Consider the following 14,479-nt stretch of genomic DNA (forward strand, 5'->3'; position numbering starts at 1 on the left):
CACAAAGACTTTGCTGGAAGAAGTAATTGCCAATCTACTAAGATTACCCACTTACCCATGAGATGATTAAAATGTATCATAGCCTCATACATATAAATGATTTTGATATCTTTGTGATCATTGTGGGCTGGTGGACATGCAATTACACTTGCAAAATATTCTATGGTGTTAACAGATTTTGGGTATGTTGCATTTGTTAAGATTCTACTCATCAGAAAAGTTTTCATATTAAATTTTACGATATTCTTTGCCTGTTTTATCAATGTTTGACTCTCAGGTGGTGAAAATGTTTGGTATGAATGATAAGCCAGATGCAACTGAAGTACATTTCTGTCAGAGATGGGAGAAGGCAGTCCAACAACTTCAGACCATAGAAAATAAGTCCAGACTACAACAGACAAGGATTATTGGAAACTCACCGGGAAGTGTAAGGAGAATGGCAAACTTAGGAATCGCTTCCATGGCCGCTGCCGGTGTGATGTCGACATCTGTGACAGGAATAGTCGACGTACTTCTAACATCGTCCAATCTTCCATCTCTTCCGGATCTCAAGTTGTCATCAGAAATCGGAGAACAGCAACCTTCGACTTCATCCTCGACTATCAACGATCATTTTCGACAGTTGAGCATTCCCGTCATGATCATTCTTGATTTAGCTTGCAGCTTCTGTCTGTCGCAGCAGTCGTGCAAGGACCTGCTGGAGATGGCCGTTGGCCGTTTGCAGAAAGTTCAAGACGCACAACAACTACCAGATTCGGGGAGAGAGGACTCATCTTCACCGTTCGGGCTCTGTTCTTTCCTATCGAGAATCCATCAGTTGGTCAATTCGTGGAGCGAGATTTCTCTCCCAGGAGAACCCCAAACTGAGCTGAGTCAAACTGAATATTCTTTGAGGACACTTCTCACAGATTGCAGATGGCCTCTTGATTCCTCGTCTTTCAAGAACTCTCATAAGAGGTTGTCAGATATATCTGTTAAAGTGTCTAAATTGGACAATCTTCTCCGCCAAGAGTCAAACGATACGATGGAGGTAGTTCAGCTTCCGGTAGAAACTTCCGCAAAGTCAACCCCTGCCGAGACAATTTTGAAGGCTTCTGGTTATTTGCTGCAGTCATTAGATAAAGCAGCAGGGATGGTTTTGTCAGACCTTTCCAGGAACAAGGAAAGGGCTTCTCCAGAGAGGACTTCCAACTATTTTCTTAGTATATTTAAGCATGCCTGTATTCTAGCATCCCTCCAGTTGGAAGCACAAGATTGGCAACCAGGTAAGGGCTGTTTACAGATAATGTTACAAATATTTGTGTACCATAGAGTGTCTTCCTCTGCTGCATTCAAAAGTAGTGGTTATCAGCAATCTGGAGGGAAACCAAAGTCGACAGATGATATTAACGATACCCATTAGATTGTACATCACAAGTTTCTCCGTTTACAATTAGTATTAATAATTGGCATGTTTGTAAGTTGTTACATTGATGTTACATCAAATGCAGTTAGGAGATTTAATACTTATTGGGCAAGCCTAATTATCTTGGAATGGCTTTGGCAGGGTGATTGTAACATTTTTAATCATCATTTTTTTCTTTTATTGCACAGATAATGATATGGAGCTCAAAGGAGGAGTTTTCAATGCTAAAAATCCTTTTGTCATCTTCAGTAAAAGTCCTAGTAACCTGATTGGAGAAATGATGTTTGAAAACAACATCCCACCAGCCAGGTATTAGAGAGATTCATCTTAGATCATTCCAATCCCCACTTCCTTCCTTCCATAACCTTCTCTTATACAAATCAGTCCTCCTCTGCCAACAAAGATAGTCAGAATGTTTGAATAAAGACTTTGACAAATTGAGACTTATGCCACGATAGGGACATATTTCAAAACTTCCTCTAACAAAAATTCCAGACTCTCAGAAGTTTGCAAAAATTTTGTACAAGGACTTCTCCTTAGTTAGGACATATCAGTAGTCATTATTTCTTGAAATGGATTCAATTTAAAATCAAAACAAATTATCTTAGTGGTGGGGATCCTTATCAAGTATTTCTTTGCATAGGGTGTCAGACGGAAGCCACAGTAACTTGCATACTATAGGACCGTGGGATCGAAGCCCTGTTTCATTTCACGCAATACTTGTTCAATTCTTTAAATTACTCATTAAATTGGTCTTTCTTTGCCGCCAGTTGTCTGTCAAATATGGTCGATGTTATTAAACTGTGTGTTATACTTGTGAGGAATAATACTTTCAACTTTTAAGAGCCTGAAGCTACTTTAATAGTGGCAAGAGTTAATTTCCTCACTTGTTCTTTTCATTACAGGTTGGAAGACGTTGCCAAGAGATTGAAACTGAACTTAGTCCACATCATCATTCAAAGCTGCTGTCCAAATATTCCTGTCTCTCTTGGTCCACCAAGTTTATGTCTGCCTCACAGGAAGCCGAAGGATCACTTTCCATCCAAACCAGTCTCAGGGATATACATTCTTAATGAAGGACCTGTGGCACACAGCTCAGACAATGCCAAGCCCAGACATCCTGTACTGGTTGCTAAGGAGCTGTTGTCTCGAATGATAACTTTTCTCAAAGGTAAAATCATTGTTGTCATCATCTCTGTCATCTTTGTAGCCGATGCTTGACCATCAGAAGAGCATGCTATACTTTCCATCTATGTCCAATCTTAAGAATACTATATTGTCACCAACAATGAAATGCTGTCCATATAGGATCTTATTATTCTCCATACATGATCTCATTCAAGTATATGAAGAAGCAAATATATTTTACTACTTTTCTTCCTGTATTTCTGAAATACTTTTGTACTCAATGTTATACATCATTTCTTCTCACCATGGTTGAATAGGTCAGTCCCTGAATTGTCAAGATCCAGACCTGTTTGACCTCCATGCTGCGGCCAGAGCTGCCTGTCACCCTGAGTTCCACAGCATCCAGATCGCCTGCGAGGAGTTGGCTTCGGTTGACCTGGATCTGCTTGAATCCAATAGAGAGAAGACTTGCTTCTTCACCAACGTCCTGAATCTGATGCTCGTCCACGCAGCTCTACACCACGTCTACGATCAGATCATGAGCAAACAGAAGGTATATTTAATCTTATTAGTAATAAATACACTAGGATAGGTAATCACTATGGCATTCAGTGGTGAGGATTTACATGAGATGTCATGAATTTATGTCTCACAATACCAGATATTCCACCTAGCTCACTTCTGGCCGATCAAGATCCGCCGACCTCCATGGTGGTTATCCTCCCATATGACATCAATGGAGATATGGAACTATCATTGCAACCTAATCAGTTATGCACTCTAGTGGTAATGTTATTAATTTGTGTTTGTATTTCAGGAGAAGCAATTCATTCCTAGCCACACCAGACACAGGTCACTGACGGGACACCTGGCCCCGTCAGTGGAGGGAATCGAACCCCCGACATCACAGACATCCATGACATTAGATCTGTTAACTTATCTATGCAAGTACGCCTATAGGATAGGTCAAATGGGAACAGTCAGGTGAGTTATTCATTGGTGGAGCTAGTAACTAGGGCTTTGGTGGGGGAGAGGAGAGAGGTTGAATATCTGAGGGAACGAACCTCCGACATCACAGACTTCCATGACATTAGATCTGTTAACTTATCTATGCAAGTACGCCTATAGGATAGGTCAAATGGGAACAGTCAGGTGAGCTATTCATTGGTGCAACTTTTAACTAGGGCTTTGGTGGCGGAGTGGGAGATGGGTGATGGGAGAGAGGTTGAATATCTGAGGGAATCGAACCTCCTACATCACAGACATCCATGACATTAGATCTGTTAACTTATCTATGCAAGTATGCCTATAGGATAGGTCAAATGGGAACAGTCAGGTGAGTTATTCATTGGTGGAGCTAGTAACAAGGGCTTTGGTTGGGGAGTGGGGGGAGGGGAGAGAGGTTGAATATCTGAGGGAACGAACCTCCGACATCACAGACTTCCATGACATTAGATCTGTTAACTTATCTATGCAAGTACGTCTATAGGATAGGTCAAATGGGAACAGACAGGTGAGCTATTCATTGGTGCAACTTTTAACTAGGGCTTTGGTGGGGGAGTGGGAGATGGGTGATGGGAGAGAGGTTGAATATCTGAGGGAATCGAACCTCCTACATCACAGACATCCATGACATTAGATCTGTTAACTTATCTATGCATATACGCCTATAGGATAGGTCAAATGGGAACAGTCAGGTGAGTTATTCATTGGTGCAACTAGTAACTAGGGCTTTGGTGGGGAGAGGGGGAGTGGGAGATGGGAGAGAGGTTGAATATCTGAGGGAACGAACCTCCGACATCACAGACTTCCATGACATTAGATCTGTTTAATTTATCTATGCAAGTACGCCTATAGGATAGGTCAAATGGGAACAGTCAGGTGAGTTATTCATTGGTGGAGCTAGTAACAAGGGCTTTGGTGGGGGAGTGAGGGAGGGGAGAGAGGTTGAATATCTGAGGGAAGGAACCTCCGACATCACAGACATCCATGACATTAGATCTGTTAACTTATCTATGCAAGTACGCCTATAGGATAGGTCAAATGGGAACAGTCAGGTGAGTTATTCATTGGTGGAGCTAGTAACAAGGGCTTTGGTGGGGGAGTGGGGGGAGAGAGGTTGAATATCTGTACCACATATGGGAGAGAGAGGGGTAGGGTTGGAGGCAATTAAGTCCTCCTCATCAGACATGTGTATTATTGTTGAGTTACTTACCAAGCAAGTACTCCTACTGGTCCAATTAGTGGGTAATGGATGACTGGAGGTGACATGTTAGCCAATTAAAAGATTTCTGATATTGTAATTTAATGTCTCCGTCTTCTTTAAAAATGATGATATTTGTTGTAATATTACATTATTTATTGTGTTTCTATACTATGCAATCTAAACAATGTCCCTCTTTCCTACCACTTTGTTTTTCACGACAGTGCCTTTGAACTAGAGTTTTTAATTTTACGGAAAGGTCTTCCACCACCTTCAATATTCAGTCGTGTTCTCGAAGATCGTGTGGTGGGTAAGTGGACGCTAAATCTGACACAGTAACGATAACATATTTACAACCTTCGAATAAAAAATAAAAATACACGTCTAGCAAGCTTAATTGAAGATTCTATACTTGTTGGTACCCTTAAGTTACATTGTGTTATTGATTTAAGTATTACAACATGTTGTGATTGTATTCCACACTCTCTGGATCATCTCAAAAGTGTCAGGATTATCAATGTTTCTTCATTCTTTTCTCCATTTTGGATGAAATCAAGTTTTTATTGTTGTTTTTGTATATAGTTTAATGTTCGTATTGTTTATGGTCAGGTTACCATACATAGAAAATAGAATAAATAAATGATTATGTAACTATTGCATGACACTTAATTAAGTGTCACAAGCATGTGTGATTGAGTTTTCTTCTTCATCAGTGATATTTTTTAATTAAACATTAAATAATTGAAAAATTGTAAAATAATGACTTATAGATATCTATTTTTGATATTCAATTATATATTGAGTGTTATTGTCTCTCAGACTTATTTATTTATGGATAATTTATATATATATTTAATTTATACTTATTCGTTTTAGATATTCATGCTATGGATCCTTGGTTTAAGTACATCCCTGATGCCGATACCAGGCTTGTCTTTGCCATCACCGGTGGTTTTATCTCATCTCCAGTTCTGACTGTGAGTTTGTGACATCAATTTCCTTTTTTATGTGACAATGTTCTCAATACAGGATGATTTTTTGCAGAACCACAAAAAACCCACAAAAAACATGAAAACAAATAATTTAATACTAGATAGTGACAGAGGTTGGCCGGTGACAAATGCAACTTCAAAGTAGATGATTGGAGAGCATCAAATGAGCTGGTTAATAACATTATAAACCCTTTGAGGTCTTGCCAAGTGATTGTTTTCCTAAAGTCAGTGCTAGTCTGTTATTCTTTGACAACGCTACAAAGTTTGTCGTTTTACCAATCGATGCAGCCAAATGCTAAATAGATATAATCTTTTCTGATATAATCTAATCTGTTTTATTGAGATTCACCACTTTTTATTTTCATATGGAAAGTTAGCAATGTCTAACAACATCTGCTTTGAAACGTGTGATTACCTGGAATTGGGACGTATCGATATTTAGTTTGAAACATAATGGACTGTTTTATCGTGGTATTTTTTTTTGTGTGTGGTGATAATGCAGCAACTGTTGGTTGAGCTCCTTCATGTCTGCGGCACGGAGCATTAAGAGGCAGACCCAACCAGCTGCTCTAAATCCCAATACGAGGCATTGTAACTTTTATGAGCCTACCCTCCATTGCTTCCTGTTGTTTCTTGATTGACTTGGTATGTTTTCTTTAGATGCTGAGAGAAGAGGATATGGAGGAACAACTGGACATGTTAATGCAGCAATACCTGGAACAGACAGTGATGGTTGATGAAAGTAGGAATGAGGTAAACCCTACCCATGCCCATCCCAACCCCCTGTCCCTCGCTGATGTTGTCTGTTATCTGCTAATCACCTCCTCTCCCCCTAATCCAGTCATAATATTGAGTGGTAACATGTGCATTGGTATAGAACTTTGAAATTCCCTGAAATGTGGCTGCATCCCAAACCAAAGGCAGAGGGGTTGGTTAGGGTAACTGTTGTGGGAAAAGGTGTCATCATGCTTATGTGTTCAAATGAAGAGCGAGTTCGCCCAAGAAACAAAATAAACCTAACGACAGAATAATTCTTACTCGATATCAATAGTAAAATAACTTTATCTGGCATAAAAGAAATATCATTGAGCTCATTTTGTGTAATACAAAATTTTTGTCTTTACAGTTAAAAATAGTGTTCTTAAAGCAGCTTTTTGAGTTTGGTCAGAATTTGTTTCGAAGATTTGAGTATTTCTTAAACTAGGATTACAAATTGATCCAAATAAGAGGTCAGTCTAGATTTGTTTCTCACCAAATGAATGGAAGTGGTTAAGTAATTAATAACTTAGACTCAATCCTCCCTTTTTTTTTACAGCGGACAGTTTCATGTATATGCAACTTTCAAAATTTTGCTACACCATTTGAAATGAACCTTGACTAAACAAATTAATGAGTTTAATTTTTTTGAGGTGGACTTTGTTTACTTTGGAATAGCATTGAAATATTTATCAATTTGAAGTCTATATGCTGCTTTAAATAGTACTTAAGCCTGATTGTAGATATTATGTCCTTGTAGACAAACCAGAACAAGACTTCTTCAACTTTTATTTGTACAGATCACCATTCCTCAGCTACTGGAATGGTTCCGAAGAGATTTCACTGGTAGGAGGCTAAACAGCCAGTCCGGACAGGGCGAGGTTTTCGCTGGATTATTGAATGTCATCGTACCACACGTTTCTCAACTCCTTGCAGAAAAATTGGAAAAGTATGCCCTCAGATTCTCTCCTGGGAAAATTGAGGTCTTTTCTGGAAGTGAAGATGACCAAGGAGTGGAAGAAACAGGTAAATTGAAATCCCCCCCTTCTCCTCCACCCGAGTATGTATGGGTTCATATCCTCTTTGGTTCAAATAATAGTTTAAGCCCGTCTTTCTTATTACTAATTTAACATGATCCAACATCTTCTACATTTTTTTGGAAGTTGACTTTTCATCTTTTCTTTAGATAAGAGGTCGACCCTTTTGCGTCAGAGGTCTTTCCAGTTCAAAGTTCGAGTGGATGTGTTCAATCAGGACTTTGGGTACACCCTAGCTTACAGTCCAACGGCCAAGTTTGCTCACATAAAGAGGAGACTGTCCACTCCGGAGATGAAAGGTCAGAGCAGCGATATGCTGTTTTCTATTGGTCCGCCGTCATCCTCAAGCTCACATTTCCGGATGACGGAGTCGACGATGAAATACCTCCACTCTAAATCTGATCTATTTGCAGTTCTTGCAAGAGTGTCTAGTTTAGCTGTGGAGGATGATCAACCGCAAGGCATCGATAACATTTCCTTTAGTACTTCCCTCGAGAGTGACAAGAGCCTAGTGTTTGAAGAGACATTTGGAACCGAGAGAGTTTACGATGCATCGGAGAACGCAGAGCTTGATAGAGTCCTCATGTCGAGTAACTCCTTCCCGACTCTTCAAAGGCACATCAGAGCTTTTTTTGCCAATATCCTGCCCGTAGCGGACACCCCTGGTGAATTCGATACACCTACTTTTGGACCCTGTCAGCCTCTCAACATTGAAAACGTCCAAGCTTGCATATTCGCCCATCAAAACTCTAAGCAGTTCCAGTACGTAGTCTATCATGCCTTAGAGAGATTGGTACTCGCTAAGAAATGGGGCGAAGCGACGCAACTAATCGAAAATATGTCAGGGTTTGAAGAATCCTTGAAATCAAACTTTCAAGTCATGAGGGACTTTGTCCTTTGCTGCGCTTGCCAACGACCTGCCAGTCCAACGTCAGAATCGAAGAGAATTGGCATCCATTGGAAACTTCTCCTCGGAGTGACCAATCCGATCTTACAGATGCACATGATTTTTAGCCTTCTTCAAAAAATACCAGGATTTGCTTGCATACAATTGTTGGCGATGTCTTTGGCCAAAGTTGAAAGCCCTTCTCCTATGCATGAAGCCATCTCACGTCAGTTGGAAGAGATTAAAATCTATGAAAAGGTACGTCAATAAATATGTGTGATTTACTTGAATCTGATCTGGTCAAAACAGTTTTAATTTACTGCTTTTTTAGTTTGAATAGGATCTTGAAAGGAAGATCTCAACTAAATTTCATAGCTATAATTTTCTGTTCTTTACTGTACATGATGCCTACCTACTGTATGGTTCTATAGAACTGATGAGTGGTTATGTTAAGTTAGTTTGGTGGCCTTAGCATCATATATATACAGAAGACACAGATCATGGCACAAGTACCGTACGTAATGAATAAAATAACAGGCCTTTAAATTCTTTTAACTATCACAGTTGGGTGAATTTTCTGGGAAATCTATGTGAAATAGCTTGTGAAGCACAGTGTAAGGGCATTATGGCAATCTAATATTCACGAGATAACAACCAAACTTAAATAATCCATTTTACTTTGTGATTACTTCTGCTCCTTCACATGTGGTATCATCTTTTCATGCAAGTATTTAAATGCTTGCATAAATGTATTGTCTGCCTGTAAAATTTCAACATAATATATGGAAATATGGATATCTCTCAAGGGTGGGAGGGGGAGGGGGGAGGGCATTCTATTTACTTAGTTGGTGTCCTATTGGTTATTTGTTGAAATAAGGTAATAATTAGTGCCATTTTACTAGACGCAGATAAAGTGGTCTTAATTCTGTAGTCTAATTGAGTTAAATAGCTAGCAGGGATATAAGTTTAAGCTTTCTATCACAACTGCATTAAGCTTAGAAACGACATGAAATGGAGTATCCTTGATTGTTCCTTAGATCGTAGAGTACACCAATGATCAGAAGGGGCTAGAAGGACAGAGGTTCATGGATGCTGGTTCTCCTTTCAGTCAAGACATTCCTTTACTGACCGAGTGGCAAGACATTGCCCAGGACACGATACATGTCCCACAGAAGACCCTGGACGTCATTCTTCAGGCTAAAGACTTTGACTTGGCCAAGAGGTGGGCTCGGCATTTTGGAAAAACGGAACAGTTTCACAAGGTCAGTGCACCATTAGATTCTGTAGCTTTCTCTTGACGGTGAGAGATTTTATCTTAACTATAAATTGTTGAAAATGTGCAAGTACAACTCACTTGCAATTAATTTATGGGAATTCTGAATATTTGTGCCAATTTATGCATGGGGTGTATTCAGAGGTAGTTTAGGTGTTAGGAAAATGTCAGTTGTTTACCCACCGGATCTGAACACTTCTTATGTACGCCATAAACCAGGAGAATTTCACCCTGTCTGGGGGGGGGGGGAATTGATGGTTAGCTTACTATGTAGTAATTTCATCATCAACTATTTGGAACCAAAGCCATGTTTTGGTCTGTAGCAGTTATAATATTGTCAAAGGCAACCCAAATATCAAGACATTCAGAATTACCCAAGGGGTTAAACCAGACAGACAAAGAGTTTATTTGAAGTAGTGTATGTATTGTGGCAACCTTGTTGTACAACCCAGCATTCAGGTTTTCTTTGTTGTTGGACTTCATGACCATTTTGTTTTTGGTCTCAATTCTTTGTCCTTGAGCATTTTGAAATTACTTTAAAAAAAAAGGATGTGATACTACTTTCTGACAGCCAATTCAGGAAATGTGTTGCACTAGACCTGGTTTGCACCCAGACCTGTTTTGCACCAGACCTGTTTTGAACAGGACCTACAGTACGTTGCACTCGGCCTATCTTGCAAAAACGCTTTCTTTTTACACTCTTCATTTACTGACACAATGTAACAAGCTGTTCACCAGTTTGAAACCGAATATCAGATTCTACAGTTTAATGAAATAATTCCCTCTCTATTGACTCTTGTTTAATTTACAGGATATCAGGCAAAAACACTTGGAGCATTGTCTGTCAGAATCTACCATCCATGTCGATGCGTACGATGTAAGTGAATCAAAGTTAAATTGATTCTAGTCAAGGATGACAGTCTAAAAGAACCCATGCAGATAGCTGGTTATACATCCCTAAAATTCCCACCATTTTTGTAAAGAATGGAGTAACATATTCCCATATTTATACTTGAATGTTGATGTGAGTTTTGCTAGCGGTAATAATCCTGTTTATTCTCCAATGGCGTTTGACCTTCCATGATCTTCTCTGTACATGAGTATTATTCATAACAAGTTTCTTCTTGCAAGCTATGTCTTGGGTAAATTGGATGCATTTTTTAAGCAATAAGAAAATGCTTCAGGTTGATTAATTTCTTTATCTTCTGGAACAGATTCTGGAATCTATAGAAGTAGAAGAATTGGCATCTTTGGGAAAGAATTTATTAGACAGCAGTGAGGAGATTAGTTTAGAAGGAACTGTTTTCATGGTTCAATATTTGATGCAGCAATGTGCTGGAGTACTGCCTACCAACACACTAGAGGAATTCCAGGCCTTACTCATCGGTGCCAAGGTTGGTATCTTAATATGATATGCTGTCTATGTAATAGTTACTATCGTATGTAAAAGTTAGAGAGCCTGACATTTCGATCTCCAGTAGGATCTTCTTCAGATGCTTAGTGATAGGAAAACAAAGTTAAAACAAACTAAGAGACCCTGCTAAGATCAAAACATCAGGCCCTCCAACTCTTACTTTAGTTACTTACACATACTTTTTGCAGTAGATAAGTAGATTGCTAACAGTTTTTTTCCTCTCAATATTTACTGCTGTCAGTGTGAAAGAGAATGTATTTTAGCCAATGAGGAAAGCATAGAAAAATATTTCATCAAGAAAACTTATTTGATATCATAACCATTACAATGTTATCACCGACTGTTAAATGGAATTGCTTGATAACGTATTTGTAAATACCACTGGTCGATGGCACTACAATATTTCACGGAGAGATCTTTGAAGTTGTTCAAGATCCAATAGTGAGTCTGATCTAATCTGATGGTGTTTCTTCTGTAGGCCCTCCTGTGTCTTCCTGAATCAGCCAGGACGGATTATTGTCATCTCAAATCTCACCCAGAACTCATCTTTGAACAACTCCTCATGAATATGAAGGTTTGTTATTGTTGTTGTTTACTGTTGTCAATACTATCGTTTTCTTTTCTCTTATTCATATTTTGATTTTTTATGACTAGGAACTAGGCAGGGAAGGGCTGTTGGTCGTGTTATATTCGGATATAATACTCTCATCCAACTTCTATTTAAAATTCAGTTAATCGATAAAATTGTAAATAGTTGGAATACTCATGGATGTCCTACTTGGGATTACATAGTAGTAGAAGTAAGTAGTAAGTTGAGTCTCGTCTATCCGACATGCTCAGTGATTAACCTCCTCCACGTATCACGATCTTGCGCAATCCCATACAGTATGGGATTACATACTGTATGATAAATGTCAGCCATGTTTGCAATTTTTCAAGTTTGCAACAAGACAGATGATGTAATGGTAACACGTAGTTACCTACATTGGTTTGTGGTGATAGTTTGATTATGATCATGACGAACGTAATGTTTGTGGACACGCTTATGTAATTAGGTATTGTTATGTGGTGTTACTTAAACATAAATCACCTCTCCTTTGTCATATACGGTTTATTAATTACTTACAAGTCTCCTGTTGTTTGAGTTTTTTCACCCCTTCAACCATGCCAGAGAACCACTGTCCACCTTAATAATGATAATAATTATAATACTTATTGATATAGCACATTATACCGACGGTCTCGATGCGCTTCACAAGAAACAAAATGATCAGTACAACAATACCTTGTTAGAATTCCATGAAATCCTCCCACATAATCATATGATACAAGGAAGTTGTACCAAATCAGACTCTGAAAATGTAAACATTTCCTGTTAACCATGTTCCTTGACTCAAATTCTGCAAGATGTTGAATTGAAGAGAGTATTTAAATAAATAGCCCTGCTTATTTTCAAACATCTGGTAAGTCTTTGGAACTTAGGGAGTGAAGACTCTCACGCTTTACTTGAGTCGTGACCTTGCTCTTGCTCATATTCTTATGGTTATTCTGAGTTTAATTCTGACAGCACCAAAGAATCAAGTGAGAGTGAACAATTATTTCTATGTCTGGAGTTTCTGAACTTGCCAGAACACCCAAACCTATGTGATGGTATGGTAAGAATCTGGCTACAACAGCTACTGGTCAGAGTCAACACATTAAATGACCATAATCTGTCACTTAATCACACAGAAAAAAGAAATATGTTTATGTTTCCATCTTTCTAGGTGGAGTGGGCAAGTAAAGTTCATGGTTTACTGATGAAGGAGCTGGAGGCCACGATATATACACTGCCCTCAGTGTCCGTCCAATCCATCAAAGCCATGGTACTTTACTATGCGAAAGCTGCGATATACGTAGCCTTGGTAGAATTATCAGATATGGGTACGTATTTATCAATGCAGTGTAATCTTAAGACTGCGTCTCTTCTCATTTTAACTTGTCTCGTCTAGCCTAGGCTAAACTACTTTAAGCTATTCTGAACTAATCTGATCTAAATTGGTCATGCTCAAGTTGTTTCGAGAGTTTTTAAGGTTCAATAATGGAATTTCACCTCATCTTAAAATCAGCTATGCCAAATGTCTTTAGTATTTTCCTTTGTTTGCTCAATATTTATTAAAATGGGAAAAAGTTAGCCTTACCTTCTCAAGTGGACTACCTTGGTGTAAGTTAAAAAGAACTATCATTGTTCTCTTTATTTGAGACAAATTCTCTTTTAAATTAAGAAATTTTCATGTCAGATCAGAGAAGTAAGAATTCAGATCTGAGAAAAAAATATATATGGCTAGATGACTAATAGACATTTATGTTGAAATTTTTCTTCACAGTGAAATGTTTACTTTCTTTAATATGTAAAATACATTCTTCTCGAGTTGAATGAATTAAGTTACTTATTTTCTGTAATGAGAAAACTATGAAGATGGATATATGATATAGTTCCCACCGATGTTCTTTGTAGTATTATGTCTGGTAATTGAGAGGTTGGGTACTATAGTAGCACTTTTGCTTTTGTCATCAGTTATGGCTTGTAGCATGTGAGTAGTTGGGCAGAGATATTATTTAGCACTTACACATGCGCAGGTGCTTACCTGCAAGCACACACTTATGCTATTTAAGCCATCAGACTCATTAGTACTGTTGTTTTTCGCTTTGCAAGGACTGAAAATGTATTGATAAAAATATTATTTGTTTATTGTATGCACGGTCTGAATCACTATGAAGTCCATCATTCACATTATTACAGTTTCTCATTTATGTTCAAATTTTTCTTTTGAAATAATCCATACCACAACATATTAGTTATTAGTGTGTTCATTTCTAGACTTTACTCCATTCTTATTATATCCAATCTTAGAATGTTCAATGTTTCGACAACCTGCCAGTGTATTTACTACTATTTAGCATGCTAAAGTATCATGTCTGCATATATAATACTTTTGTATCAGAACAAGGCTTCATTTATTCTTATCAGATTGGCAGTAATAATGTTTCTTACTAACTTATGAATTCAATGGCATCATGCATGGATGGCAGCATCATATTTTCTTTTTAATTTGTTAAAACTTTGCAAACATAACCACTTTTAAGGTTTTTTTTTTACATGTGTATTATTTCAGTGATAATTGCATGACTGTATGAGCATTTAAGACAAAGTGCCAATGGAGTATATTAAGTATTGTGTGTATATAAGGTTGGAAAAGAGCAAAGAAGTTTTAGTGAATCGATGGGATTTGAACCAGAGACTCTGCAACCTACCATCTGAGCTATCCAGTCCTTAGTTGGTAGTGATTGCTGTATATAATCCATTCTTTTCTGGGCGATCTAGTCAATCAGAAGCCAAAGTACC

General features: G+C 38.3%; 1 protein-coding gene across 1 annotated transcript in view; it reads left to right on the forward strand.

Moving 5' to 3' along the window:
• The window catches only part of LOC139971108 (zinc finger FYVE domain-containing protein 26-like), a 48,434-nt gene that overhangs the window by 18,162 nt on the left and 15,793 nt on the right, over positions 1 to 14,479 (forward strand). Inside the window, exons 12-26 of the mRNA XM_071977310.1 lie at positions 278 to 1,265; positions 1,594 to 1,714; positions 2,311 to 2,576; positions 2,851 to 3,086; positions 3,351 to 3,517; positions 4,961 to 5,046; positions 5,613 to 5,713; positions 6,389 to 6,481; positions 7,285 to 7,510; positions 7,671 to 8,665; positions 9,445 to 9,669; positions 10,492 to 10,557; positions 10,895 to 11,074; positions 11,573 to 11,668; positions 12,861 to 13,017. Of these exons, the coding sequence (XP_071833411.1) occupies positions 278 to 1,265; positions 1,594 to 1,714; positions 2,311 to 2,576; positions 2,851 to 3,086; positions 3,351 to 3,517; positions 4,961 to 5,046; positions 5,613 to 5,713; positions 6,389 to 6,481; positions 7,285 to 7,510; positions 7,671 to 8,665; positions 9,445 to 9,669; positions 10,492 to 10,557; positions 10,895 to 11,074; positions 11,573 to 11,668; positions 12,861 to 13,017 (4,003 nt within the window). The remainder of the gene's footprint in view (positions 1 to 277; positions 1,266 to 1,593; positions 1,715 to 2,310; positions 2,577 to 2,850; positions 3,087 to 3,350; positions 3,518 to 4,960; positions 5,047 to 5,612; positions 5,714 to 6,388; positions 6,482 to 7,284; positions 7,511 to 7,670; positions 8,666 to 9,444; positions 9,670 to 10,491; positions 10,558 to 10,894; positions 11,075 to 11,572; positions 11,669 to 12,860; positions 13,018 to 14,479) is intronic.

This window comes from Apostichopus japonicus, chromosome 8, assembly GCF_037975245.1.
Source record: "Apostichopus japonicus isolate 1M-3 chromosome 8, ASM3797524v1, whole genome shotgun sequence".
Classification (NCBI taxonomy): Eukaryota; Metazoa; Echinodermata; class Holothuroidea; order Aspidochirotida; family Stichopodidae; genus Apostichopus; species Apostichopus japonicus.